The 15818-nt window shown below is 41.0% G+C and overlaps 2 protein-coding genes and 1 pseudogene across 6 annotated transcripts; 1 reads left to right on the forward strand and 2 right to left on the reverse strand.

The window, feature by feature from the left end:
* Window positions 1-535: 535 nt before the first annotated feature.
* On the reverse strand, window positions 536-1396 carry LOC145899596 (uncharacterized; annotated as a pseudogene).
* LOC145899594 (sedoheptulokinase-like) lies at window positions 1336-14908 on the reverse strand. 5 transcript variants are annotated; one of them, XM_082988448.1, is made up of 8 exons: window positions 14767-14908; window positions 14338-14500; window positions 14113-14280; window positions 13863-14055; window positions 13250-13425; window positions 13101-13178; window positions 12840-13037; window positions 11286-12590 (listed from the first exon to the last, which is right to left on the reverse strand). In XM_082988448.1, exons 1-8 carry the CDS (start codon window positions 14836-14838, stop codon window positions 12256-12258), a joined length of 1383 nt encoding a protein of 460 aa, XP_082844574.1. In that variant the 5' UTR covers window positions 14839-14908; the 3' UTR covers window positions 11286-12255. The 5 variants fall into 5 exon arrangements, with proteins under 5 accessions (XP_082844576.1, XP_082844574.1, XP_082844573.1 ...); XM_082988450.1 differs by lacking the exon at window positions 11286-12590 and adding an exon at window positions 1336-1457 and having other exon boundaries at window positions 13863-14280; XM_082988447.1 differs by having other exon boundaries at window positions 13863-14280; window positions 14338-14497.
* On the forward strand, window positions 2919-9613 carry LOC145899595 (fibroblast growth factor 4A-like). The gene is made up of 3 exons (XM_082988452.1): window positions 2919-3370; window positions 5969-6072; window positions 8616-9613. Exons 1-3 carry the CDS (start codon window positions 3001-3003, stop codon window positions 8820-8822), a joined length of 681 nt encoding a protein of 226 aa, XP_082844578.1. The 5' UTR covers window positions 2919-3000; the 3' UTR covers window positions 8823-9613.
* Window positions 14909-15818: the final 910 nt, after the last annotated feature.

A 15818-nucleotide genomic window follows, 5' to 3' on the forward strand; every position in this document is an offset into this window, starting at 1 on the left:
TGGATTTGTGCATCTTAAGTTTGACCGCGTATGACGAACACTACAACAAACAAACCTCAAAAAAGTACACACGTATGTCGGATAAATATATTGGATGACACATGATCGTATCCACGCCCTCAAAGTCCAAACCCACCCGCAACTTCCGTCTCGTAACCAGCGATAAAAACTAACAATTGTTGTGTCGAGCATGTTGGCTCGTGCGTCCCCTTCTCATGTTCGATGTCGTGTGTTGTGCGTTTTGTAATAAGTACGATACACATTTAGCGACGGTGGTTGTCTGATCTCACCGCACTGTGCTTTCTGCCATGTCGAGAGCCGAACCAATTGTTTTTGAACAGGACAACGTATTTCTAGAGTTCGCCCGGGGTTTTGTTCCATTCAAACGGAACACAGTTTTAACTGGGTATCGTTTGCCATTGACGTCAACCTATATAGTGTCAAGCAAGTCCCCCAATTGTAAAAAAAGAGTAAACAGCATTCCAGTCATTTGTTCTCACTTAAGTGTTTCTCCAATATATTTCGCTGAGCGGAATACACACAATCTGCGTAACTTCATGAAGTCAACGCTTGTAATTCACAAATTTAGATTCCACCATTATTCCAACTCGGAAAAATGTCGCACCTAATAAACAGCCTGTTTTGAATAATTATCTGTTTATTAAACCATTATGAATAAATGTGGAATCGATTCTATTTTGTTACGCTATTGTATAACGTCCTGTTAACGAAAGAATTGTTTCAATAAAAAACGTTTTGTTGGCAGTTTAAAGGTATAATGGAAGTGTGTGTAGTACAAAATTTTCGCGCAATTCGGTTTCGCATTGTCACAAAAAAGTAAGGTATCAATTGGGCAGTAAATTGCCTAACTGCACCATTCGTTGTAAAACGCATACATAAATTCTTCTTTATACAGCAATACCAAAAGAAAAAGTTGCTACTGTTGCTTCGCCATCATTCGCGTGACGAACTCTTCATAGTTGATTTGACCGTCGCCATCCACCTCGGAATTTCTTATCATCTCATCCACCTCCTCTTCCGTCAATATTTCGCCAATAGTGGTCATCACCTGGCGAAGTTCAGCAGCGGCAATAAAACCATTAGCCTCCTTGTCGAAAACGCGAAAAGCTTCCCGAATGTCGTCGTCCGTAAATATCGGATCCTTGCTCTTTTTTGCCATCACGTTGAGGAAGTCAGCAATGTCAACCCATCCCATTCCTTCAGCATCCGCTTCCTCCAAAATAGCAGCAATCTCTGCTTCGCTCGGGTAAAACCCTAACGAGCGAATCACTGTCCCTATGTCCTTGTTGCTAACCGGGCCATCTTCTTCTTTTGCGTATGCCTTGTAAGCACTTTTGAATTCTGCGATTTGTTCCTCGGTTAACTGATCAGCCATCAGGTCCTTTCGTTGCAGTGGTTGTAGATGAGGAATATGCAGTTGAAAAGATGACAGATTACTAAATGAAGATGTGACTAATTACCCTGACTGCACCATAATAAAAAAAAACATGTTATAGCTGATTAAACTAAACCAACACAGTCGCAATATACCATTTCAGGCAGGCACCAGCATATTTCCCTATAATAGCAACGCTTCGACCCAAATTGTTAACCAAACCATGCCAACATACACATAGTGTTACGCTACCATCGAAGGACATACATCGCCAGTGCTCGGTCACGTAATTTGACCTCTGGCAATTCGATCCCTATTAAGCTGCGACTGACAAGCAGTTTAGGTATGAGCGCTCGATTCGAAACCAGATATAACTTGAAACCATATATCAGCCGATCAGCATGCGCCCGTTGTTGTGAATGGTAACCGAAAGGCTTTTGTGCTCACCTGGGACGAACATGTCTCGCGTCGCGCTACAAAGCGACCGGGGCGTACCAGGCAATAAGTAGTCGCCCCGAAATCGCGAACAAAATAAACAGCGGCGCGACAAAACTGTTGACGGGGCGCGTTGTTGTGGCACCACATCAACAAGCGATGGTTTGATGTAACCCTGATAGGAATTCCTCCAAGCCAGGATGCTGACTATTTGGATGTCCGATTTATTTTCAATAAATTTTAACGTGATGGCTTGCACGCGTGATAACTTTGAAAAAGTTTGTACAAAGCAGCTTCAAATAAATTGTCGGGGATTAACGATTACGTAAAAACCCTCAAGGTCCGGTCAGCTTCCACTGATTCACAATCAGATCAAAATCTCAATGGTCGACCTCGTCGCGGCGACAACAAGAGAATGGTTACTCAGAGGAGAATCAATCTGCCAAACTTGGATGGTCGATGTCTGAAATGGTTTGAAGCTTTTGTTACAGCGCTCCTCCAAAGAACACACGCAACCCTAACAAGAGAGGAATTTCTTCAAAACAATGCTGTGGAATTCGCCCAGTGGAACGGCAAAAAGCCGGAACATTCAACCGTCGCAGGTTTCTCGATTTGCTGATGATGAAATAGAAAGCGACATTTGCGAGAAATTCAGTTAATTTAACAAGTCGAATGGTAGTATTATGCAATAAGTATTACCGACTGTATTATATTGTAGCGGCGGGAAAATAAAATGTTGAGTCTGGGATGACGCAAACATAACCATTGCTAATTGGGTACACGGCAGATGTAGTTTGTGCAAGGCGTAGCACAAAATAGCACGTAGAATTGATCGGTGCCAATTACAAGAATTCAAGCCAAGACTACCTGACCGTTCTTTCCGATTCTCTCGAACTCGCTCCTTTTCTCTCGCCTGCGCGGAGCCTATAGTTCCTAATTTTTTCCTCGCTTGCTGCCCTGGGTTTTTAAATCAATTCCCTGACCCACGGCGAATGCAATCCTTCGCGAGCGAACAGAGGCGCAGAGGACATAACGGTTTCTTTAGAAAAAGTTGTTGTAGTTGAGCTGTTTTTATTGCAGAAAGTAATACTGCCAATTTTGTTTGCAGGAGAAGCAACAGAAATAAGTCACCCTCTAAACTGAAAACACGTATTACGCCCACATGCAAGATGAAAATGCTCGTGTTCTCCACACGATTCACATGGGTTGTGCTGATTGTTTGCTTACTTTTCACCGATTTCGTGTCTTCACGAAAGAGAAATCTGTCGCGGACAGGACGCAGAAGCAGCGAAAGAAGAAACAACCGTGTTCCAACATTGAAAATGCCATTCATGACTGTCTATGAAGATCCAATAAGCAGCCAAAAGATAACAACTGATGATTTGCTTACAATCGTGAATCCCAGCAACAAACAGAACATCGACCATTTTCGAGGTACTGTGCGGGAAAGGCGGCTATATTGTCCAATCGGAAAAGGCTATCACTTGGAAATCCGAAGGAATGGGGCAGTCAAAGCAAGACACAGGGAAACACGTGACAGTAAGTTTTCGCACGAACTGTAATTGATTTTAGCGCTCGTTGAGGTGGGAATCGGAACACAACGATCTACACCTGTGCACAGAGCATGATAACAACATTACGGGGGCCGGTCCTACGCACAAAACGTAACGTACGATTGCGGAGGATATGGTTCGTCAGTTTTGGTTGAGCAATTTAGTTTGACTGCTGCGGAAGAAAAAACATAAACACGGAATTTCCGATTGTGTTCAGTAACGTGCGCGAATCGCTCCTCGAGCTATTTTAACGCCGGTCGTTTCCGCTAATCGCGACAAGGCTAAACACGCGGGGTAAACGTCATATCAAGCGCCTTATAAACCGATTGGTCGAGTTCGCGGGCAGTGCAAGTTTGTTGTTGGTATTGAAATGTCTCTTCCTCGCCTTGCGAGAGAGGACAAGCGTTGACGCATTCGAATCGCCGTTACGTCGATTGATTTGCGACAACAAACCGAGCACATCGGGGTTATCAGCAATCGCTAAACACTACCAGGTAGATGTCGCGAAAGTACAGAAAGCTGCTGGTCGGGTGTTGAAAATTAATTAAGCACCGTGTCAAAAAAGTAATGTGATATTTCAAAAATAACATGCGCGGGCGTCTTTGTTTGTGGTATTTCTGCCCGGACAATAAGGGCGACATATGAGGGCCGGATACATTATCTTTGTCGCACGAGGCGCAATAATAGTTTGACGAGGTATCACTTCGCAACAGCAAATATATTATCATGGTGCGCCAGACCCCTGCACAGTGTAACGAGAACCACTATTTAGGCAACGCCACCTACCACAGCATATATAAGCAAGCAACGAACAGGTGTAATTTCTATATTTGCCGTCGACGTATAGGGTAAAATGGAACGTAGAAGCTCAATAATTAACGCCAACGTCGCCACCTGTTCGGCAAAAGGCCACCCTTTACGTCACGATAATTTCTACGCTTTGATGTGGACCACGGACAAAACCTAGTTCCGACCAATGGGGCGTAACGAATTAATGCCATACAGGTTACACGGCGGGCGGGAGAAATATTACAAGGCGGTAACAGACCATTATTCTTTCCGCGCGTGCCTAAAACTTTAAATTTCTTTCGGTCAACGCGTCGCTTTAGGCCCGTGCGTGATACGTCGTTAGTTGGGGTTTCGCTAAAATGGCGACAGTAGTCGTCGAGCGGAAACCTCAAATTAAATGAGGCCGCGAAACAATCGGAAATATGCAACGTGATCCTTCATGAAAGAATCGTCAGAAACAAAGCGTTACAAGGGAAGTGCGATGTTTGGAGCTACACGCAGTTCACCTGTTGCTCATTTCACAAACAATGCCAACATGATCGTCCTCAATTACCACTCGCACTCTCATTCAATGACATAGCTTTACATTTCGTCACCCAGTGTCGCCGGTTTCCATGACATTGCGCGGTTACGTCGTAGCTTGGGAGTATTCCAACACAGCCAGATAAGGTAAAGTAACTGGAGGTACCGACACAACACCCTTCATATTCTATTACTCGATGAGGGAAATTAGCGCAGAGCCAAGGAATCCGGATTTCATGGCGAGTGACACAATCCTTATCCCTTTTTGACGTTCCCGGCGGGCAATAAAACTCGAAAATTGAGACATTAGACTAATCTTTGGGTCTCACAAAAGAGGCGAACCTCCGCGACACTTGTTGAGCATTTTTATACCTGAATACGACAAAGAATCGTCGGAACGCTTTCACCTGGCTGTCTTTAGATGTGACGCACTTCGACGGACGGCCTGTGATTCGGCGGCGTGGATATTTTGTGTGTTTTGCGATCAAGACGCGTTGCGCTGTTTAAGATATTTGATGTTGCCTCAATGCTACAAACCTCCCTCCTTGTCTTGCCACAAAATAAAGGGGGGAAAGTTTACACGATAAAGCATTGTGCGGCACCGGACAATGGCCAAAGAAGGTATTCAAATCGATAAACTTTGACAGTTGCTGAACAGCACAGCCAACACTGGCCGCTAAATTTAGCGGCTCCGTGTCCGTGTTGACGTGTGGTATTTAATGTATCATGTATTAGCTGATGATACAATTCGAGATTTGCAAACATTATGGCTGTCTCTATGGCGTTCAATTACGCGATCCATCGACGAAAAAAGAGCCACACAGTACACTCAAAATCGGCACGAGCGAGTCGGTTGCGCCAACAAAAGCTTACAATCATTATTCTCCTCCAATTTGCTTTCGCCGTCAAAAAAGTAACAGTCAGCTATACGACTTTGTTACTTCCTAAAACAAGCAGGGCGGATGGTGGAAAGCTAAGTTAACGACAAACAGAAACACGACACCGCAATGGGGAAGCAGGGCGGGTTTTCGAGGTTGGTTGTTGTTGGGACGCAAACACACTCAGACCGCCAAATGTTTCGCATCGGTTTTCAATCAAGATTAAGTTGGCTGATACCCGCGACGCTTGGAGAACTTGACAGGAGATCGTTGTCATCAAAAACCAAACCGCTTGGTAGTTAACGTGGATTTGTAAAGATAAATACCCCGGATTCCAGGAACAAAAGTTTCTCTTACAAATGCGCGAACTTAACGGAATTTCTTTGATTCCTCAGGTGTGATGAAAATTTCAAGCGTCGCCATCAGCGTGGTGTCGATTCAGAGTGTCGCGCACAAACTCTTTCTTTGCATGAACCGACAGGGAAGACTCTTTACACGGGTAAGTGGAGACACATCACTTAAACGAAACCTAAACTTTAATGTAAAGTGTAACAGACCACCTTCAATACCAAAGTGGTATAAACACAGCAAAAGTTTTGCAGCAACGCTGCAGTGCCAAGGGTCGCTTATCCGGGAGGCAATAAAACAATTTGCCGTCGGTACCTATGTTACCACGACCCAAAACGATTAGCTTCGTCCCGGGTCGTCGACTTTTTGAAAAGTACAAACGTCACGGACCGCCACAAGCGCCAAAAAGTATAGGAAATCGTTTTTTTCACCCTTAAACATCAGTCGTATCGATAAAAATTCAATATTTCAACGACCTTGTGTGGTCTTGGCAACAAAATTCGCAACTTTATATTAGGAAAGAACAAACTAAAAATTTTGGAGAATTACGAAAAATTAATCAATATTTATCAGGACCTTTTCTCAAATTTGTTTATTGTATTGCATTTCAAAATAACTGACAAATTTTACTCTGAGTTCATAGGTTAAGGAATCAAAATATTGCGTTCACGAAATGAGATTGCTTAAAAATTACAAATATTGCGCGAAAGTAAAATTGGCCTGTTTTACATTATGGTTTGTTTTGCTTCCGATTCTAAAATTAAAGTCGCCGTTACTACGTGACAAATGTGATATCCAATAAATGTAACACAATAGCGGTAAGTCGCTTTAATAGCCAATAAAACAATTCGTTCGGCTCGTGTCCAAATTGTTGCCCAACATTGCATGGACATCCCATACCAAAATTGTTGAACCCGACTCCGATTCGTTCTTCAGTCAATAGACGGGTCGGAGTGTCCGTTTACTGTAAACATGTAACGACCGCTGCACCGTTTCGCAATTATGGCTTTACCTTAAGCGCAGATTTAGGAATAATCTTGATCCATTTTAATATGTTTTATCGAAAGTGGGTATGGAGACCAGTTAATCTCGGCAATACACGTCGCAGTATAAATGGATAAAGTGCGTATTGAATACATCGTCTTCTATGCCACAACTGGAAGTGGGCAATTACCTGATGACGCGGGTGGAAACAACATGTTTATCGTAACGTTGTTTGGAATGCCGAACGTCCAAAATAACACGCAACTCGAATCAAAGGTGCTCGTGACCCCAAACACACTGCGCTTCCGAGACAGAACTGTTGACAAAGTGATATTGCTATTGTTACAATATCAACGTTTTTTGGGGGGGATACGGACTGTTCGCACGAAAGTCAAAAAGGGGAGATCAAACGAAGATCAACTTGCGGCCACTTGCATACATGTAATCCCTTGTTTAGCAACCCGCCACGGTTGGTTGATAAACGCTACCGCATCAATCAACCTTGCTGTGGTCATGGCATAAACGTTAGCTTAAAACGAAGCGAAAGTTAAGTCGCTCTGCACGGTTAAGAAGGTTTACGCAATGGCGATGACACACAAAGCCCAAGTTGTTTCTTTTGACAGTTGAATTACTCACACGATGCGAACAATACGTGACCATTTCAACATATGACGTTTTTTTAGCCACAATGTATGCGGTATTGGTAAAATATTTTCTACTTCAAGAGCCCACCGGAACGTGAAATTGTAAATGGACCCCACCTAAACGTTCTTTTTAAAATTGCTGGGATGGCGGTGTAACAACATTAAAAACAACGTTAGTTCAAGATTACATCATAAGTTATGAAATGATAAATATGACGTTTTGTTCACTGTAGCTGTGCCTTCAGTTTGCTTCACAGCATAAAACTACACAAAACTGGTCAACTGATAAATGCTATAGGCTATTTGTAGATCAAGTAATAAATGAAAAGTTTCAAATTTAAACGCCAAATCCCAATTACGAGTATCTTTTGGTAATCCAACTTAAAACTGACCTTCAGTCACCATTCGTCCTTATTGGGCATATAAGTCAAATTCCTGACTTTGTTTCTGTACACAGTTGGCTGCCTGATTGATTTGAAATTTGTGAGCCATTTCGTAACAGACCTCCAAAATTGGGATTATGACCTAATAAGCCTTCCTATTCTGTCAGATAATCAACCCTGCAGTCTTGGTGCCAAATGCTCAACAAGTGTTTCTCTTAGCATATTGAATGGTACTTGAAAAGCGGAGAAAGGCATTGCGTCAGCCATAGTCCTTGATTCCTCTTTGGGCAACCGCAAAGTTTCAAAATTCTACCCCGTGCAAATAAAAATAGAGATTGGGAAACAAAAATGTAGCGGGTAATTTGTCACGGACTGTTTCCGCGATTTGAACAAAACCTCTCTTCCAAAATTATATCGGGAACACTTGAATTGCGGTTAGCAAACTATTTATACACTTTGGCGTTATTGCTACCGCGAGGCGCTTTAAAAAACTCTGATTTGTTTTTGTGTCATTGTGTCGGTCATTTGAAACCAAATGAAAGCTTCGCCGGACAGTTCAACCGTTGCTTAAACTTTCGATTTTGTTTCCTTTCTTCGCTACAAGAAGACCACTAAGTTGTCGCAGCTGTTTTTTTTTGTTGCGTGGGAAATCAAGAGACTAACATGTAACTTTTTACTTGCAGCGTTCCTATCATGTGGAATGCGCGTTTCGGGTAAACCTCGAAGAAAATCGATACAGCTCATATGCCTCGAATATGTACAGCAACCATCGCAAAAGGAGGGGCTTCTTCCTGGCACTAACGAAGAAAGGTCGACCCAAAAGAGGTCGAAAAATATCATGGAAAAAGAAAAACGCACAATGGCTGCCAAGACGATTGGACAATCGGTGATGACGAGCAAATTAACCAGAAGGCGATGATAAACTGCAAATTGTTGCACAAAACCTTACAAGAATGCTCTGCGAGAAACAAGGCGTTAGAACCACATGAAAAGTGAGGTTGTTCATACTTGAGGAATGGACCATGCACGTACTCCGAAAGAACAGTTCAAACACTACACACACACTTGCATACTACATATCATGCTCTTTGATGTTTATATTTTTTACCACTGCCCACATCATTCTTCATTTACATTACAGTCTCTTCACACCACATGGCAAACAAACGTGCCAAATGGATCAGATTTACGGGTCATGACACAACTTTAACGCGAAGCTGCTGTAGCGCAACTTGCCTGTGTGTTTTATGATTTTGCAATTGCCCTTGTCTTTAGCACATGTATCATTTTTTACCTTGTAATGTGTGATGTTCATTGTAACACTGTGCCAATGTTGTTTCGCATCATCGGATGTGAGTGGAAAAATATCTGAAAACACCGTCTAACTGTAACGTTTTCTTGGTTTTAAAGGTTTGTCATCAAGTTTGCGTTTAAATCCTCCGACAGGACTTGAATATATCGAATTTTCTCAATACCACCATAAATGATCTACGTTCCTATTTATTTCTTTCTTCACTATTGTATTGCATCGTTGAAATGAGTCGTACTATTTATACACATGTAGATTTGTTATATTTATTGGAATGTGGTTGATTATGTGCGTCAATACATCTGTGCAAACTATATTACACGTGGTCTTCACACATTTTCGTTATTGATCTTCAATGCGCTTCGGGTTAAAACAGCATTGAAATGTCGTTATTTGAAAATATGTTTCCTATTGCGTTGTTTTTGCACAATTAAATAAAATAAAACCAAGAAAACTTGCGTTGGCTTGACGAAAAATACGTTAAATCCGCCACCGCAGCGCCGTAGTTTCAACGAAGTTATGAATCAAACGGAAATCAACATCTTACAGTTATGAGGGTAACAAATGTTTTAGTTGCCGCCATCTCGCAAGTATGTGGGGAGCGGCATCAAAGCGACAGGAAATGGGTGGCCAATTTTTGCAGCCTAACGACCTTTGCAGCGGCGCCTTAAAACGAACGCGAGGTCTGACGAAAATTAGTTAATTGCTTACAACTTCAGTGACGCACGATTTGGGGTCACAGTGACTTCAGTTTTATGTGGCAACTGCGCTACGTGTCCACGAATGTAACCAATCGTCATTTTGGAGGCATAATTTTGGGAACGACGACCGTTTTTGTAGGGGCAGTATGATGGTTCAAACTGCCATATTTAGAAATTGCACCTAATGTGGTCAGTTGGCTCAAAAAATGCGCACCATTCCGCCGCCTTGGAAAAACAAGCTTGTAGCTACACCTGCCTATCGTCATTGAATACATCAAAGCGAACTGGCATCTAGCGCCGCTTTCCACAGCACGCGTCATGCCCCAGCAGCGATGTAAGACAACCTATGAATAAATATGTCGCGAACGCGACTTGATAGCTACCGCCTGACTGCCCACGTTAAAACGAAAGGCGAAAATGTTAGAGAAAGTAATAACATCGCCGCCTGTTTTTTTAAGACGGTCGCCCCCACATCAAGGGGAGCTGTGTTTCTAGCGTGGTCGCGAGTAATGGGTATCGCAGTCGTGGGTGATTCACATTTCCAGAAGGTTCTGCGCGCGCGAACTGGTTTTTGAAAGCATATTGGAATGCGGATTCTCACACCTTCCTCGTGAATCACAACAACAATACACCAAGTTTAAAGGAAATGATTCTGAAGTAACGCGATGCGCTGTGTGAATTTCTGTGTGTGAGAGAGATTGAAAGGCCTGTTAGTACAAGCCCCACGCAAACCAATGACGTAGCCATAAAACCCTCAAATTGTAAGTAAACAAGCAATTTATTTAATCAAACATCACAGAAAATAACATTTCGTGGTACACAACAAATTAATGAATTAATGAAACACATTTAAACTATATTACTCAGAAAGCCCGGCCAACAGATGACTCTGTCGTTGCTTTTGAACCATGAATAGGGTGATAACTTTCGCTTGGTTCCCACGACCAGTTATGTCCTGGTGCGCACCTTTCCATAGTTGATAATACCGGTTTCACACGACCACTTTACCAGCGTTGCAAAGATCCTTTGTCATTGGAATTTCGCCGGAAACGTTCGAGGTTTAAATGCGTTGTAATAGTTTTTTTCACTTTTTTTATGTCATTTTTTATGATTAACCATCCTATGAACAATTATGGTTTTCTTTTGCCAAACAAATCTTAATCTTCTTGAAGTTGTGATTAATGATTAGAAAGCACAGAGACTGCATAACGATATGAACCTTTAAGCTGGTGATTGTGAAAAACCTCTGATCAGAATGACAAAATGACGAACGACCGCGAGTGATAATCTCATTTGGCGTGGAGGTCGCCCAAGTATAAATCGTCGCGTGGCGTTCAGTCCAGGTGTTACCGGCTACTTGCGCGTGTCTCGCAAACACAACGAGGTGTAAGGCGTCGCCGTATCCGAACGAACGCACGAACACCGCCAACCAATGCGTTCCCGGGAAACCCTGTCTCGCTTATGACATTGTGGAAAGGATGATATCAAATTTTACTTCGCGTTAATTTGATCAACCTGAAAAATTCCGCTGCCTCCGATTTTCCCACCTTCATTAGCACATCCTTTACTTTTCAGTTAGTGTCAAACGTTAATTCACTTGTGCATATCAAAGGCCAGGTGATATTGTAATGTTTTAACACCACTATTCCCTATGAACGTTTGCTTGCGGTCCGTTTAAATTTTTCGCAGAAAGAGTTGAACTGACATTGGTCGAGTGAGCACCCCTTTCGGCTTGGTCGACTCTTCGCCCACGCTTAACAGTTTACAGCGCGAGAACAGGTGTTACAGGAACGAAAGTCGCACCTGTCACTTTAATGTATCGCTGCTTACATGTAAACACAAAACGAGAGTTTTACTCAGCTGTTTATGCAAGTCTCTAATTATTTGTTTTTATTGCAACAATACATACTGCGAAGCAAAGCTGCACGAAAGTCATATTTTTATGGAAATAATGCTGGAAAAAGTATGTTTGGGCAACAAATGTGCACCAACATTTTTCTAAACCTCTTTTCAAACTGAGAAAAAGGTTTTCATTTGAAGGCGGCCGCAAATAAGATACGTGTCGCTCTATGCCAATATCCGCACAATTTGGCAAGCCAGTTTCCGATGAATTGCATTGCATTGATACCGCAGATCCCAAACATTGCGTGCGATCGGTTTGCAAAGACAAAGGCGGTTGTAGGACGACAAAACATTGCAATTTAATAAAACTTTTGTAGCCAAGAGAGAGAAATTATCCATTGTGTTGTGTTCTCATAAGTTAAAACAAGACAATTACTGGGGTATAATCACATATTATCATAGCGTTCCATTTCACGTAAAGTTTTTGCAAAGCGAGATTCCTGCCCCATAAGCTGCGTCAATATTCTGCACCAGTGATACAGTCTTATCCCCAAAAACTGTATTCAGTTCCTCCCGAAACAGACGATTTTTTGCAAAGACGCCTCCGCATGCCCATACATGCGTGAACCCATGTGATTCATCGTCAAAAGCAGACCGTAGATTTCTGAGAATTCCCGCGGCAATTGCTCTGCCGATATCAGGCGCGTTAAAGTGTTGAACGTTAATGTTTCGCAACGTCGCTCGCATGTCTGGCGCGTGACGTTCGCCGAAAAGGTTTGGGATAAACTCCATCCTGGTTTGAGTTTCTAAACACATTGCGACAAATACACCACTTGATGTTTTCCCTGATTTCATGTATCACTTTGACAACAATGTTGTGTTCGCAGAGATGGCATATTAATCTGCGACATTTGCATTGAACTCATTTAAAGTAAAAACGAGATGGCAAGCTTATCACAGGAAAATGATATGTTTTGAAAACGGTTAGCTACGACAGAATGTAAAAAAACACAGATAAACAAAAAATACTAAGCTGATAAATAAGGGGAAATTACCTTCTACGTTGCCTTGGCTCTTGTCCTCCACCAAGCGAGCATAAATCTCCTCTTCAGTAACATTGGGGATAAAGCTTTTCGTCCATGCCTTCAGCATTCGAACATATTCTCCAAACACAGCGCCTCCATTCAACGATGCATAAGTTAACAAATGCTGATTTTTGAAAAATGGAACACGACAAACCGGTACAGATTTTTCTGTAGCAAAGATTAAATTTAAATTTACAAAAAAATCGTGAAATCGTACAAGAGCATGCAAACCTTTGTCATTGCAAGCAGTTATACATTTGTCCTTATCCACAGTCATTGAGATTTGTGACGATGTACCCACGTACATAACTGCAAAGCAATAGTAAGGCCTACAGGCGATTCTGTTGGTAACAAAATCAACGAATTTACAAAGCGGAAACCTGCTTCTTTCTCTTTTGGTCGACAAGCCAACACGGAACATTGCATGTCACCAAGAGCAACATAAACTCGAGTGCCTTCGCAAATTCCATGCCATGGTCTGGTCATGTTCCCAACACATGTTCCTGGAGGAACTGCTTCCGGTAGCAAATTTAATGGAAATTTTGCCAATTTTAACCTGGTTTGAGCATATATACAAACACGTTTAACATTTTGTTGCTGATGCTGCCAGGCATATTATTCAATAATTTAAAGCTCATCTGGCAAGAAAACTTGTTTGGATGACGTTTCGGTCGTTATACAACAGACCTTCATCAGGACAAGTGTCGTTTAACATTTCATTATTGCAAATTACAAACAGTTTCATTTTTATATACTTTAGGCCAAATATGCAAATTATAAAAAAAATTAAAACTTTTTAAAAAAATAACCAAACCAAATTAAACAATATCGGTAAATGTGCAGTCTTATGTTCGTTTTCAAACCAAAATAATCCATTAAAATTAATTATCATTTCATAATATTCCACACTATTGTTTTGAAGTAGATTTAACATAGATTCTGGATTTCAAGGATAAGAAAACTTGAAACAATACTTGTATAGTGATTACTCACACAGAGTGATCCCACTGGTTTGTTTGTAAGTTAAAATATCCCCAGCTATTTGCATTCTGGTATGACATTACCAGTTTTGTATTTTGGGCTAACTTAGCAACAATGTAGTCAGCAATGGTTCCACAAGAATTGAAGTCTTCTAGAAACTTTCCATTGAACCTTTTAAGCCATAGCATAGTTGCACATCCAAAACCTTTATGAACCAGGGTTTGTGCAAAAAGTGTCACATTATGGCAAAGCTTACAATAACCTGTGGATAGATTTGTAGCATTTACTGACTTGGGAAGGGTTTGCAAAAAGTCTGCATCACAACGCCCATCTCTCCATGTTATAAGAGTCGAAGTTTTGTCACATTTCAGTAGTGTGTCGCCCAATGGGCTGTTCCACAGCATACAGCCATGCATTTGACCACAAACAGCTGCAATTTTATGAACTTTTAAGTGAAACTACAAATAAATTAAACACATAACTTTACCAATATTAACAACATGGTTTAATTTGTCAGTTCCAACTTTTTTTGCAAAAACATCTAGGCAAGTTTCAAGACAATGAAGAATTTTTGAAACATTTTGTTCATGGTATTCTGGGTGTGAGGTATTTTTAACATCTGCATCTGTAGTCTGCAAATGGCATTCCTGCTAAAGATTTCAAATATATTTGTATTTTAAATGTGCAAATGCTTGTAAACAACAGGTTTATTATCAATTTTTATCTCAATCTTAATGACAAAATGTTTAGCGATCTGACAATAACAAAACTTAAGCATGTAAATTTATGTAAAGGTATGACAAAATGGTTCGGCCATTTCATTATTTTAGAATATGTGAAGCCATATGATTTTTTCTTTCACAGTTTATTTATTGGGTGCAAAAATAATTCATCCAAGCATGCAAAAAAACAATACCTGAATGCCAAATTGGTCTACCAAAGTGACTTTAATAGAAGAGGTGCCAATATCAATTCCCAAATTATACATTTCTTGCACGTTGTGGAGCAGGCATGCAGGTATTTTGCGCAATATATTACAATACGGGATCTTGTCTTAAGATGGGACTGTCCCTGTTTACAAACTGATTAGAAGTGAGAAGACCACGCAGATGATTTTTCATTTATTACGAACGCGGCGCTAGAAGAGAAAAGTAGTACAGCACAAAAATAAATTGTACAAATTATCGATGTTTGCCTGCAATAAAGGTCATAATCCTGGCGTAATTTTGTTGAATAAGTGATTGAAACAAAATGTGAATATTTTGGGAAATTTTACGACAAATCAAAATTTTTCATTAGGCAAAGTTTGGGATTAACCGAATACCTGTATATCATGCCTGATGACGTTATTACGATAGTGATACATCGTTAAATCGCATTAATTTAACACAGCTTGGACTTCTTTGTAACTAGCCGGTCAAAAAAACACTGCAACAGGTATAGGCTTTTTCAATCTTACGTAGCCTAAATAAGAAAAACTTTGTTCGGATTTGGCGAATGCAAATAAAAAGTTATTTGTCAGAAAAAAGATTACAAATTGTTTGTTTCTTCATAAATTTCACAGGATTTTGCGAAGATACGGATTAACTGAATCCGCAATACCAGATGGTTCTTGTGTTTCGGCGTTTCGGTGATACAAGTTACTTGATGTGGAACTTTGTTGCTGGAAAATCTGGACTAAAAGTGTTTAAGCAGCAGACCAAATTGTATCACAATCTTTGATTATGTTTTGTTGCCTATTTGCAATAACCCACTACAGGAAGTCACAGGTTGAAAGCAGCGCACAGATTTTTTTATTTTTTTTCGAAACGAATTGAACGCAAACGAATGCAACGTAGTCGTCTTTATGGCGTAGTTTCGATAGAAAAAGGGTCAAAATTCCTGTGCTAAATCAAGGGTAACTAAAGCTTTTAAAAATATGTCGACCAGTAGCTGCAAAGTCTGTGGGTAAGTTTGGTTTGAAGGCAA

This window comes from Ascidia mentula, chromosome 4 (assembly GCF_947561715.1).
Source record: "Ascidia mentula chromosome 4, kaAscMent1.1, whole genome shotgun sequence".
In the NCBI taxonomy this organism is placed as follows: Eukaryota; Metazoa; Chordata; class Ascidiacea; order Phlebobranchia; family Ascidiidae; genus Ascidia; species Ascidia mentula.